At 40.1% G+C, this 13,737-nt stretch overlaps 1 protein-coding gene across 25 annotated transcripts in view; it reads right to left on the bottom strand.

Annotated features, from left to right (window-relative positions):
* Erc2 (ELKS/RAB6-interacting/CAST family member 2) overlaps window positions 1-13,737 on the bottom strand; it is an 877,829-nt gene that overhangs the window by 205,678 nt on the left and 658,414 nt on the right. For 12 of the 25 annotated variants that reach the window (XR_007346866.1, XR_007346867.1, XR_007346868.1 and 9 more), the window contains 2 exons: window positions 7,255-7,423; window positions 5,684-5,812 (listed from right to left, as the gene is read on the bottom strand). Coding sequence is in view for 18 of the 25 variants with exons in the window: in XM_048801108.1 (XP_048657065.1) it covers window positions 5,684-5,812; window positions 7,255-7,423 (298 nt within the window). In the remaining 7 variants the exon portion in view is untranslated. The remainder of the gene's footprint in view (window positions 1-5,683; window positions 5,813-7,254; window positions 7,424-13,737) is intronic. The other 13 variants (XR_007346869.1, XR_001504431.2, XR_007346871.1 and 10 more) reach the window with 3 other exon arrangements.

The raw sequence follows: 13,737 nt of genomic DNA, 5'->3' as shown, positions 1-13,737 counted from the left end.
CCCCCCCCCCCCTTGCAAACTCTTGGGAGAAACACAGGGAACCAGTGAACTTATCTCTTGGTCTTAAAATCTAACTGACTTTCATGTTTCCTGGTGGCCCAAAGCAATGCCCGTAACTGGTAGAAAAGAGGAAAGGAAATCAAGTACCATGTATCTCCGATCTCAGAAGTATTCTAACCGGTTCTAAGAAATAAGCTGCTTCTAATTTTAACTAAACAATAGTGTCTGGCCCTCATTTTAAAAAGGCATTTTTATCAAGGATGTGTATATCACTACTTCAGCAACAGGGAAGCATTTGGGAATAAGGCTTAAGGGGTAAGATTTTGTTTTAAGCTTTCTTCAAAAACCCTTTAGCAGCAGGCAAATCCAATGACTTCAGAATTAATTATTTTGATGTCAGTCCTTTCTTTAAGCATAGAGGGACCGTTGGGGGGTGGTATCCAAAACACCAAAAAAAGAAGGAAAATAATTTTTAACAATAATTTCTAGAACTAGTCCCCCTAGAGAAAAACAAAATAAAACTGAACTCATTTCCAACTGAGACACTCTCCCAAAACTGCACAAATCTGGAAGCCAGATTTTTTTTTAAGAGGTGGAGTACAATGTCAAAGGTGTGTGCTTATAAAGAAATGAAAATGGGAAGAAAACAAAAGTTAGATTGACTTAGATGCCTACTATACCAAACTATGTTCAATCTTTTATCTCTCAGTGAAACAAGAAGGTTAATCTGTTTTATTCCCTTACCTTTATATCATGCTCAGCCTAGAAACCACCCAAATGTCAACATGTGAAAAGCGTCACAAAGATTCTTGCATCGTTAGGCATAGTTGGAATTTCTGAACTCATCTCATATCACCTCTGGCTTCCTCAACAGATGTTTAACAGGAGTTAAGGTATTTCCAGGCAAACTGATTTATGAGATGCTCAGAAGTTTCCAGGGATGGATTGGAGGGGTTCCCTTCATAATGAGAATTCTCTGCCATACCTGAGAATTGAGTGACATTTTATTCAAGAAGAATCCAAGAAATTGGAGAGTATTTGAAGTAGAATAAGATAAAAAGACTTAGAGAAAAGGTTCAAGTTAGCTACCATCTTAACAAGTCCAGACTGAGAAAATACCCCAGTCAAGTGACCTCCAATGTGATGAGAGAGAGAGGGCAGGGTGTCAGTGTAGGGTCATTAATTGGCAAACAGACTTTACTCTTCTACCAGCTCCTATGGATTGGGGTTGGGTGCCTAGAATATTAGGGTGAGAATTATGAGGCTAAGTCTTGTCTTAAAGGGAACAAGGTCATGATTGAACTGCTATCTCTTACAAAGATGCCCTGATGATTCCCTCTCATTCATATATTCAACTAATATTTGCTAAGTGCTAGGCCTGGAAATTAGGCGAACAAAAAAAAGCCATGTTCTCAGTTCTCATGCAGTTCATACACAAGCATGGCCGATAGTTATTATTCAAATCATCACAAAAACAAAAACAGCATTTCATTGATTATAAGTGCTATAAAATAGATATACATATGCTATGAAGGGCCAAGTTGGAGGATTTGATCCAATTTTTCTGGGTCTTTTTCTAGTCCCAGAAATCCTCCCTGAAGAAGTGATGTTGGAGCAAAGTTGAATTGAAGAGTAAGCATTAACTAGGTGAAGAAAAGAGGGGAAAGTGTTCCAGGCAGAAGGAATGGTATGTGTAAGGTGGAGAGTGCACTGGCTTGAGTTTCCTTCTCCTAACACCCAGAAGAGCCAAGGAAGTCTTTTTAACAGAGAGCTGGAGTGCGATGAGTGTAACCTGAGACTCCTCTTTGGAGAAGATCATGTTTCTGTTCACTGAAGTCTGGAAGGTGGGCCTGGCCTGGAGGACAGTTATGCTTCGCCTAGGCAGAGCCAGCAGGGTACATGGGCCAATGGGATGAGATAGCCACAGCAATCAGCCTCCATACCGCCTTACACCAAGGAGGGTGCACATGAGGACTCCTGTGGCATGTGGCTGAGACTGTCAGGAAGTTAGGGAGAATGTCTTATCAAAGAGCTTTGCTTTTACACTGCCTGAAAATCTCATTAGGTATGACAGCAGATTCTGGCAGAAGTGGTCTGTGGCACCAAAGAAGTGGCAATGCTTCTTCAAACTGCAAATCAAGTATCAAGCTTGGGGATACAGGGAGTGGGCTGAGCAGGGTGGCCTTACGCAGGCAGTCCAGAACTGCCCAGAGGGAGTCCTCTCTGTACGGAGGCTGTGAGGCTCATGTATTATGCTTTCTAACTGCAGAAAATTTGTGCCTTAGAACATACCACTCTTGGCAGATCCAATATTAGAGAGGCCTACACAGCCCAGTCCACCTATTACTGCTCTGACAACTCATCCTCTTGTCACCCACCCAGCCATATTGACCTCTGCGCCGTTCCACAATTACACTAAGATGCTGCTGCCTTAGATCCTTTACAAAGCCTGTTCTCTTTGTTAGAACATCCTTCCCCCAGATGTCTACATGACTCATTCCCTCACCTCCTTCAAGGTTTTGCCCCAATGATTCCTTCCACATGAAGCTCTTCCTGTCCACCATATTTTAAATGATCAGCAGTCCCTCAATCATATCATTATTCCTGTTCTCTCTTACATTGATCTACATTTTTCTTTTTCCCTATCCCATAATTTAGTTATTTATCACACTCATTGTTCATTGTCTTTCTTCACCCACTAAAAAGCAAGCTCATGGAAAGGGTTTTTCCTTTTTTTGGTCACTGATGTATTCTAAAAATGCCTGGCACTATAACACAGAGTAGTCACTCCATAAATAATTGTAGAGTTGAATTCAAATGCTGCATTTGGTCTTACCAAGCTACCAATCCCTCTCTCCCCACACCCCTGAGCAGGCTGGCAGTCATGAGCTGCAGCATCAGAACTAGGCTTTTCTGATGACATTTGTGAAGTATAGGGATGAATACATGACTCACAGACTGCATTAGGGATGCAGTCTTCAGTTTAGTCAAGGGCAAGACCTTAGTATTCCCACATCCCTGGGACCCAACTCTGTACTGCAGGAATGAGTGAGATGATGGTAGTTAATCATATGGTCTCTTAGAGCCTTGGTTTGATTAATTAAAAAATGAGGATGATTTTTTTTCTCATTGTGGCAAATAAAACTGTCAAAGATGAATCCCTAGCAGCTGGCAGACAGCCTGGCACATGGAAGGTTGGTGGATTATCAGCAAAAAGTGAGATAATGTTTATAAACTTACATATACATAAAGTACTTGGCATAGTACCTGTCATGTTGTAATCATATATTCACATAATGAATGTTTTTTGAGTACCCACTATGTGCCTATAAAAGTGCAACAACTGGTGGTTGTTGAATGAACTACTCATGTTCAGTCATCAGGGATGGTATGGACAGTGATGAGACTTTCTACATAAGATAAGCCGAGCTCAAAATGTATATATGTGACTGTATGACCAATATGATTCTGCAAACATGTACACTCAGAAAAAAAAAGGCAGCCTAACAAATGTGGACATCCCTCAGGAACCAGTCAACCTCACCATTTGTGCAAAATCAGGCAGGGCAGATCCATTGTCTGCCTTTTCCATTGATCTGGCCCCCAACAGGGTTCTGCTAGTCCAAGTTGGCCATGCAGGTGAAGATGACTGATGTCTCACCATGGGGCTACATATGCAAACCAAGCAGGTTTAAGCCCTATGCACCTCCTCAGTGCAAGCTGGGAGCTGGGATCTAGGATTCCTGATGTATCTGCTCACCATTTCCCAACTACTTTAGCTTTAGGGGAGGAGGACTAGGAAGGCTTAGGTGCTGACATCTGTCTGCTCTGTCATAGTCCATAGTATGTTTTCAATGAGTTGTAACTCCCAGCTGTGTATAATGAAATAAAAATTAAACTACCTCCGAAGACTGGTGTGATATTAATTAATAGTAATTGATAGAAATAGAAATAGCAGTTCACAGGCTGGGATTGTGGCTCAGTGGTAGAGCACTTGCCTAGCACGTGTGAAGCCCTGGGTTAGATTCTCAGCACCACATATAAATAAATAAAATAAAGGTCCATTGACAGCTAAAAAAATATTTTTGAAAAAAAAAAAAGAAATAGCATTTCACACATACAAAGCACCTACTACTATGTGCCCATTAATGTGCAAAGTACTCTTGTCAGCATTGCACTTCAAAACAACGCTTTAAATCAGGTTATTAGCCCATGTATAGATGAATAAATTGAGGTTCGAGGAGGTCCCCAAGATTACCCAGCTAACAAGTGTTAGAAACAAAATTTCACCCAAGCAGTTTGATTTTAGATGGCATTTGTGAAACCCATTTAAGATTGTTTGGCAAAGGGTTCCCTTAAGCATCATGGTATGTCCAACCATGAGGCCTAAACAGGGAGCTCAACCTCTTTGATCTCTGGCTTCTTCTCTATGACAGCACCAATCCCTCAGTTCTGTTGGCAGCTGATGACTTGATATATTCAAAGCCCTTAGACCCATGGCTGGTGTATGGTGAGAGCTGACAGATAGGAGGAATTACTCTTGATGTGGTCAAATAACCTGAGCTTAAGCACTCCAGGTAGAATCCACTCGTGAATGTTTGGAGTCTTTGGCACCTTAACTAGGATTTGGGGCATCTATGTCAAACTTAAGGGGATAAAAGAACCTCATAATTTTGGGGAATATCTTTGGGCCTGTCGCTCTGAATTCCTTCCTAAGCCTTCTGGGTGTGTGTGGAGTCAGACTATGGGAAGCTGGAGCCCTATCACAAACTGTGTCTTTGGGCTGGTAAATTCCACACTCTGAGCCTCAGGGATGCCCCCCTCAGAAGAGGCTGCAGTGATGGCTAGGGGACAACATCCTGAGGGGCCCTGGGCCCAGGGTCAAGCACACAGTAAAAACGCTCAAAGGGAGCTGCTTTTATAAGAAAATCAGCTGTTATTCTTAGAATCATTATCATTTGTAACAAAGATACTTAAATTTATGGGATTTATCTTGCTCTTTGCTGGACAGGACGTCGGGAAGGATTTCAAATCTAAACCACAACACCAAGGGGCCCACCCTCCTCCTCTGCTGCCCTTTCTCCACAACAACCTTTCAGACCCTGCCTCTGACCAGGCAGGAGCCTCACTCTGCACGGCTGGGATTTCCCAAATGTGCCCCTTGATACCCAAAACCCAGGCTGACACAAAGAATGAAGGCTTTGTGCAGTTTCCCAGGAGCAAACCGAAGGGCTACACTCAAAACTTACTGGAATCTAGGAGTGAATTTTAAGGATGCTGAGAAAGAAAAAGAAGCAGCTTCAGGAAAAAAAAAAAAATCTTTATTGAGAAAAGCAGATGGGGACATGGGGAGAAAAGTATCTAAAAGGTAAAAGCAAAAAATAATTCACTTTGACTGGTAGCAATGCCTCTAGCTGTTTTGGCTTTGTAGTACTCTCAGGTTATTTCAGAATTCACCCTATAGGGTGGTCACCAAGTTTGGAACCTTTTGTAAGTACAAATAAAATGAAATAAATAATAACTACATTGCAAATCCTGATCTGATGCAATCACCTATGGTCTCAGACTTTAGGACCAAGAAGTACTAGAAATCATCAGAAGAGGCAAAGGTCAAGATAGGGTGTAGCTTTTATGCACCCCAACCCCCATGGTGGGGCAATTATCTCCTAAGCAGCTGACTGACCTGAGACCTTTGGCTCACGTATGCATCGTAGCTGGACCCGTGGTACTTGGCCGTAATATCTGGGCTGTAGCCAGCATCACAAGGGCATGGTATATTCGAGCTCAGGGGATGTTTCTTAGGTCTATAAACCTGTGGGAGAAAGCTACAATGGTTAGGTGCAGGAGGGGAGGACACAGGGTGCACAGGGAAGGACTTAACGGAAAGCAAAGAAAGAGGCTCATCTTGACTTTCTATGGCCAAGTGGGTGGGAAATCCAGTATAAAAGATGCACAGCTCCAAACAAAGAGGTCAGATGGAAGCAGTCCCCTTCCCCGGGGGCCAGCAATAGCGAGGCATGCCGCTCTGTGGAATGACCCCAATGTCTGGCAGCAACTGAGACCCTCCCTCTACAAGGAAAGGGTGCTCAGGCATGGCGGCAGTCTCTGTCTTTTCGCAAGGCAGTCCCATGAGAAATGGACTCTGGTTCAGGGCCAAAGGATGCCTTTTCCTTCCCGAGGAGGAAAAGGTTTGCCCCGTTATAAGGAAAGGGGGCTTATTCCTTCAGGCTTCCCTTCCACTTACCCCACACACTATGCTTAGCATATTAGCAAAGATTACCCTAGCAGGCAGGGAGCCAGTCCCAGGGGTGGAAATTGATGTGGACATACTACATGGTAACCACTTGCCATTGAGAAAGCACCAGAGTCACATGTGGCCCTAGCTAAGATGTGGCAGCCACATTATGAGGCCATAGACAATTGAGCTGAGTGGATTTCATGATGAAGTTGTAATCTGAGTGAATATATTTAAGTATTGCTTTACAAAAGTTCCCAAGTTCTATATGGTGGAGGAATAACATCTGTAAATTGTTTTAGGGATGATTTTCCAACATGCTTCAGGTATAACTGTTCCCATTTAAATCACTTCCAGAAAACCCTCAGAAAAGCAAAGAACTTTCTGCACAAATTAGGTCTATGCCTCTCCTTCCCCACCTCTCAAAACAAGTACAGTGGTCTACAGATGAGGAAACAGGATTACTGGGCAAAAAATAGGTGAGTAAAAAACATTAGACCAATAATGTCTCAGAGGTCTCTAAGCCTAGTCTAGCAGTATTAAGGGTTGAAAGATGTTCCTTGACTGAAAAGTCCTGGGGAACTAGTTGAAGAACCAAAGTTGGAAATATATAGAGAAAGGAACCCAAAGAACTGGATGAGGGGAGTTATTTATAAGGACCAGGAAGTGAGCAAGACAGAAGGTAACAGGTCTACCAGGGAAAAGGTACCCAGAATTTAATTAGGAGTTTTTAGAATTTTACTAGAAGTTGAAGTCCACTGGAAGGAAGAGAGCAGAGAGCTATTCCTGGGGAGATGATGCTAATATAAAAGAAAGAAAAACAGCACTGGTTGCAAACCACACAAGCCCAGCCACATGCACATAAAACAGAAAAGCCATAAAATGATGTTCCAGCAACAATTCGGGCCATTTTGTTCCTACCTGGTTTTAGCTGCTTGAGGCTGCAGGATGGACATGAGAAATGAAGAGTGGCTAAACCCAGAAGAAGCACCCAAGACCCCAAACCCAGAAAAACACACCTTTGGTGCAGGACGCCCCACCTGCTGCTTTAACTGATGCACTAATCGGTCTTTCTCCCTCTTGAGAGCCATGACTTCCTCTTGCGTCTTTTTCTTTTTGGAGGCAGACAATTCCAGCAAGGCAATATTTGCATCTTTTTCACTGATTGCTGCAAGTAGTGCTTCCTGTCTGGTAAAATAAAGATTATTGTGATCATTTTTTATATAGTAGATAAAAAAACCCTAAACAATTGTCATTTCTACTTGAAATGAGTCACCAACTATGATCTCCATGGGAAGGAATTACAAATACTGCTTAAAATAAGCTGTGCCTTTAACGCTCACGATGGACCAAGTAGTTTGGGTCAGAATCCCTGAGACCTGTGCACTGTGTCTTTTTAAAAATTTTTCTTTTTTAGGCATGGATGGACCTTTATGTTATTCATTTATTTATATGCGGTGCTTAGAAACCAACACAGTGCCTTACACATGCGAGGCAAGCGCTCTACCACTGAGCCCACAACCCCAGCCCCTGCACTGTGTCTTTTGATAGAGACATTTTTCCATGGCTTCATAGGAACAGAAACAAATTAGAAATAAAAAAGGGGATCAATCTGAGCATTCATTTCTAAGATACCTCCATCCATCTATCCATCCATCTATTTGCCAAGTAAGACTCTGTGTATTACTATTACTTTTTTCATGCAAGAGTTTCTTTTGAAGGTAGATGGAGATATTTACTCCAGTCCCCTTTGGGTTTTCAATTCATTTAGTGAATGTACCCCTGTTCTCATCTCATAGGCTTTTCCTTTGTCACCCAACTCCTCATCTTCCAGGTGTCAGCCCAGATTTATATCCCCAGAAAAATCTCTCTTTGGCTGCTCATTCCAACACTGCCTCCCCCACTTCCACCTTGTGTTCAAGTTAGGGGTTTGTCACATAACTCCGTTTATTTTTTTTATGTCTTTATTTATTTATTTTTATGTGGTGCTGAGGATCGAACCCAGTACCTCACGCATGCTAGGCAAGGGCTCTACCACTGAGCCACAACCCTAGACCCCAGGATCTTCGATATGTGTTATTTATTTGCTTTCTAGACTTGTTGTTCTATGAAATTGGGACCTCATCTATCTTGTGTGTCACCAATTTTCCAGCATCTAGAAGATGCCTGAGAATATAGGAGGTGCTTAAAGATGTTGCTTTGAGGAATAAAGTTCACGTTTTACTTCCCCCCCCCACAAAACTTTTTAACGCATCACTGTCCTCCCTCTTAATTTTAAAGAATTTGAATGCTTTTCCTCCTGTTTTATCTATGATCATTGCCTACTCAGAAGTCTAAAGTTACCTAAGTTTTGTGCTCAAATTTGTCACAAATTTCAACCTTGGGTCATCACGGATAATTTTTGACTAGGAAATGACTCTCTAGGGTGTGTTTCATTTAGTCCTCATTTGGTCTCACCACTTGTCTCGGATGAAGTATTCTAGATTCTACAGAGGATCCCACAGCTCCAGGGAAGCTCCACATTGGGTACTTCCTATGCATACAAGTCTCAGGACTAAAACCTGGTCATTATCCTGTTTTGCCTTTCTTTAATCCCCATCACCAGACCAGGCTCCCTCCAGATGTTTGGACAAGATGGTCATTAATTGGATCTTAGATTTTTCCCTTTCACACTGAAGGGATTTACATGGACTTTTCTGGGCCCCACTAATGCCAGGCAGTATGAGCTTCTGTCTCAGGCTCAGGCAGACGGGTGAGCAGCAGAACATGTCAGGAAATATCTCTACTTTCCAGAAGAAAACCAGGGCAGCCTGGACTACCAGCAGCAGCATTAATATCCAGCTTTACAGGGCCTGTCTCCTTCTGGATAACATCTTGAGACAATAGACATGCTTTCCGCTCATAGCCATGCATATTTATATAGAAGGCCAAGCTCAAGAGGCTGTACGGACTTTAAATCAGGGGCAGCCCATTTGCTATCTGCTCCACACTTAGCTACAACACACAAGGTAACTGTAATATTTTACCTCCTTTGCCCCAGTGACATGTGTAAGTGAAGCTTTTTAAATGGAAACCACCTAAAAGACCAATATTAGGAAAATTGGGAAATAGTGGTAAATTGTGTCACATGCCAATGATTGATTCTTTACAGCTATATGCAGCCATCTTAAGTGGTGATTTTAAAAATCTTAATGGCATTTGAAAACATTTAAGTTTGCTGAGAAGCTGTTATCCATGAATCTTTCATTCTGCACATTCTATAAGCAAAGACATTATCTTCTTTTCTGACAGTCTTCCTAGGATATTTGTATAGGGACAGGCCTTGAAAGGCAGAGATATAGTCCTTTGGATCTAGGAGTAGACATGTTTACTGCCCTGCATAATAGTGTCTTCTTCTGGAACAAAGGGCAAGCATGTTACTGCCAATTATAATGTATTCAAATTCCTGAAGCTCAGGGTTGCTCTCCTGTAGTGCAACCAACTGGGTGTGTATGTTCATCTGAGGCATCCCTTTTGCTTCTGTGAGTCTCTGGAGCAAGAGGAACTGATACAAATATGCTAAACTATTCCTTGTGCTATAAACAATAAACTCTTCTATCTATGCCCCAGAAGTCTCTTGCCATTTGCTGGCATCTGTGAAACGAAGGCAGACTCAACTGTTAGGATGCTAATAGGAAGGTTTCGGGCCCTTCACAGTTCTTAACATGCAAGAATATATTCAGCAAGATCACTTTAACATAAAGCTATATTCATAGGGAGAAGTAAAACTGGAAGAAAATACACTGAGAAGATAATCGTCATCATTTCAGGAAGGTAGAATGGATGAAGTTATCTTTACTTCTCTTCTGTTTATACTTTTCTGCATTATTGCTGCCACGAAATATCCTAAGAGTAAACATTTAAAAATTAGAAGTGAAGGTTTTTCAGTTGCCAAATAAACTGCAGGTATATGCTTTAAAAGCTTAGCAAATGTAAAATTTGCTCAATTTTTCACCAGGTTATTTATGTTCTGTCTCTCCTTCCCATTTGTTAAGCTAAAATAGGTACCAACACACTTATATGCACAAGCACACAATTTCTGGTATAATGTACTTAAAATTCCACTTGGAAAACTGCAGTAATCTCCTAACTAGGTTCCTCATGTCTTCTTTTAGCCCCTTTAACTTACTTTCCTCTTCTAAGTCAAAATTATGCAGCTTTAATAACTACTAAATGTTATCATAAACCCAAAGAATGATCATTCCAAACTACCTGCTCCCTATGATCCTGTAATCTAGGCTCTTAAACTTATTTTTCCTCTTAAAATACCATCAAAAATCCTAATAAATTAATTTTTAATTCCCACTTTACTATTAGTAAAAACACAAATCAATTTCTAATTCTTTATAAATATATCACCAAATATAGCTCTGAATCAAATTATTCTTAATTATTAAACCTCAAAATACACTTAAAATAATTTTTATGGAGTACATTTATCTAGGCACAGTGGCACATGCCTATAATCCCAGAGACTTGGGAGGCAGAGGCAGAAGGATGGCAAGTTCAAGGCCAACCTAGACAACCAAGAAGACTCTGTCTCAAAAAAATAAAAAGGACTGGGATGTAACTCAGTGGAAAAGCAACCTTGGGTTCAATCTCAAGTACCAAAAATAATAATAATGATAATACATATACAGCCTCTTATTAACATTAACATTCATATAAAATAATCTATTTTATTTTTTATAAACTTTTTCTATACAACATTTTTTGTTTTTTTTTAACTTTTAGTTAACAAATCTATTTTATAAATATTGGAATTATACAACAATATAACTCTAAATAAAATTATTGTAATGGGGAATCATATGTATTTTGAATCCCTCATTTTCCTTTTAGCCATGACTAATGATTTCTCCTTAATAAGGCCTTGACTAAGATCAACATTCAATAACTTGATTCTATTTGAAACAAACAATAATTTGCAGAAGATAACGGATAGAACTAGAGAAAAGTGAATATTTCACACTTTTGGATAAAACAGAAAGGTGGCTGACTATATTAAGTTAACCTGGCTGTCATCTATTTGTACAGGGGTGACAGGTTAAGTTAGCCCTTAGCCGTAGGCTGACAGAGCCATTGGATTTGTTTTTATGCAACAAACCTTTAAAAATGAGTCAAAAACTCTCTACAAAGCTGAAGCACTATAGCTAATAATTTAAATCACTGTGAGCTAATTCTGTGAAATGAAAAATTTTTATCATCCCTGATTTAAAGGCCAATATTTTTTGAGAGTGGGCAATACTGAACATAATTTTATAATGATTAACTCCATTTTATGGACCATACATCAGATTCTACACTTTGACAATTCCCATGAGCCAATTTACTGATACATTGACACAGAGCATCTAGTGATATATACTTTAATAAGAACACATAAAGGCCTGTTTTTCAGAAAATGACAAACACTAGAATAGATTAGAAAACTTAGGTGAAATATCCCTCTTTTTTTCTTCCATTGTGGGGAATTTGGGTCAGCCATTTAAAATTGGGAAAAGTGAAATATTTGCAGTTCATATACCATTTTTAAAAAGGTTAAAGTATATAGATTATACCAGTAACAAGACACTTGGATATGAATTGGAAAAACAAAGAAAAATTCTTATTATTTTCTCCAATAAATTACCTTTTAGATTCAAGGTCAAATTTACCTTGTTTCAAAAATTGTTACTGTTCCATCAAGCTGAAAAAATTTCTACTAAATCTGAAATCACATTCAACACTTAATTTATCTATTTGCTTATTCTTAGACAACATGAGAAATACATGTAAATGCATCCTTTGACAGTTAGTGAGGCTAAGTATATATTGAAGGCTTGAAAAATTATCCTTAGAACATTGCTGTACTTCAGTGTACAATTACTAAGGTGATCTGTCTATGCCCAAAAATATAGCTTAAAATATGAAAAGGAAGCCCAAATATGCTAGGAAGGAAGATAAGAAAATGCAAAGAGAAGTAAATCTATAGTAGTCTGCTGAATGCCAAGCTAAGAAAGTGGATCATAGACAGCATTTTATCAAAGTGCAGCCTAAACAAACGTCAAGGGGAATAATTTCTTTAACAAATATGGGCAACAATGGAGGAAAAGAGGGGGGAATTCTGTGCCCTCTCATACATTTAGTCAGGGTTAACAATGGATAAAAATATGTGTAAGAACACATTTAATAACCCTAAGCTGTCATTCAGTTTGTAGGAGGTAGTCAAGACACAGCTAATAAGATACCAAAAAAATGGTTTAAGTCACCCTGAAAAAAAATTCCTCTAGGGACTACAACAAAAGAGGACTGAAGGGCATCTTCTGCCAAGATGAATGCCTCCTTTTGTGTGTCGTCTGTGGCTAACCCCCACAAAGAAAGCTCCAGGATCCACTGATGGTTATACATTGCCGTGGCACTTATCACCGACAATTTAAAAGGGAGCTTTGTAAACATTTCTGTTTCACTCCCTGTTGCAGTCTTACTATTAATGGTGATTCGAGCTCAGAGAGGGGATCTAAAATTAATTTTAGGAGTTGGGAATGAAATGAGCCAATTAAGGTCTGTTAGATATTGGATTAGGGCAGAAGCATGAAAAAAAATATATATATATATATATACATACACACACACACACTTTTCTTGTTTGGTTCTTGTTTTAGTTAGTTGACCCATCTTTAGAAACACATTCAATTACAAAAGCAGATGCTTGGAAAAAAAAAATGCCTTCCGTTAAGAAATGTTTGGATAATGACATATGAGGGTGAACCTACATTATGTATGGTGCTCAGCCCCAGGCAGTCATGTTCCAATCAGACTGTGGGAAAAAAAAAATTCCACTCAATCAACTTTTTCCAGTTAATTACTGTTTTCTTTCCCTCATGACCCTGAATCTTCAACCTTAAGTTCAGTAGGAGGTGACTTAAGACAGACGGTGACGAAAGATCTTGTTCAAAACAGCCTCTCTCTCCCCTGAGATCAGGGCTGGGGGGGGGAGCTTAGCTGTGATTACCCTGGAGATAGATGTTTATTTGCCTTGATTTTAAAGGTGTATTTTCAAATAGCATCTTGAGAAAGTAAAAGTCTTTGATATCCATTAATATCAACCCTATCGGCACAAGGATATATGGTATAAGTAGAAGGGCCCACGCAGAAAGCAAAGCAGCTAGTGTGAGGTGTGGCTCACAGGGTGAGAGATGTTTGAACAATCACAAGTTTCAGCAAGGACGAAGAACAGACTAGATTCATAAAGGCCAGGCTTTGGCAGTCCAGACTCCTGAATGCGGTTTGCTCTCTGTCGCCCATCTAAAACTGACCTCAAAAAATAGTTTACTTCAATTACCAAGAATTCTGCCTTTGAAACCTAATGGCATATGCTTGGAATTTCCTAAAATGGGGGCCACAGAGACTTGGGGAAGTTCTTTGCTCTACACATCAGCTTCTATCCAAATCTTAGCTTTGTGTATGACCCAGGGAGGTAG

Source organism: Marmota marmota, unplaced genomic scaffold (genome assembly GCF_001458135.2).
Source record: "Marmota marmota marmota unplaced genomic scaffold, marMar, whole genome shotgun sequence".
Classification (NCBI taxonomy): domain Eukaryota; kingdom Metazoa; phylum Chordata; class Mammalia; order Rodentia; family Sciuridae; genus Marmota; species Marmota marmota.
Note: the sequence above shows the minus strand (reverse complement) of the source record. Positions and strands in the feature narration are given on the sequence as shown.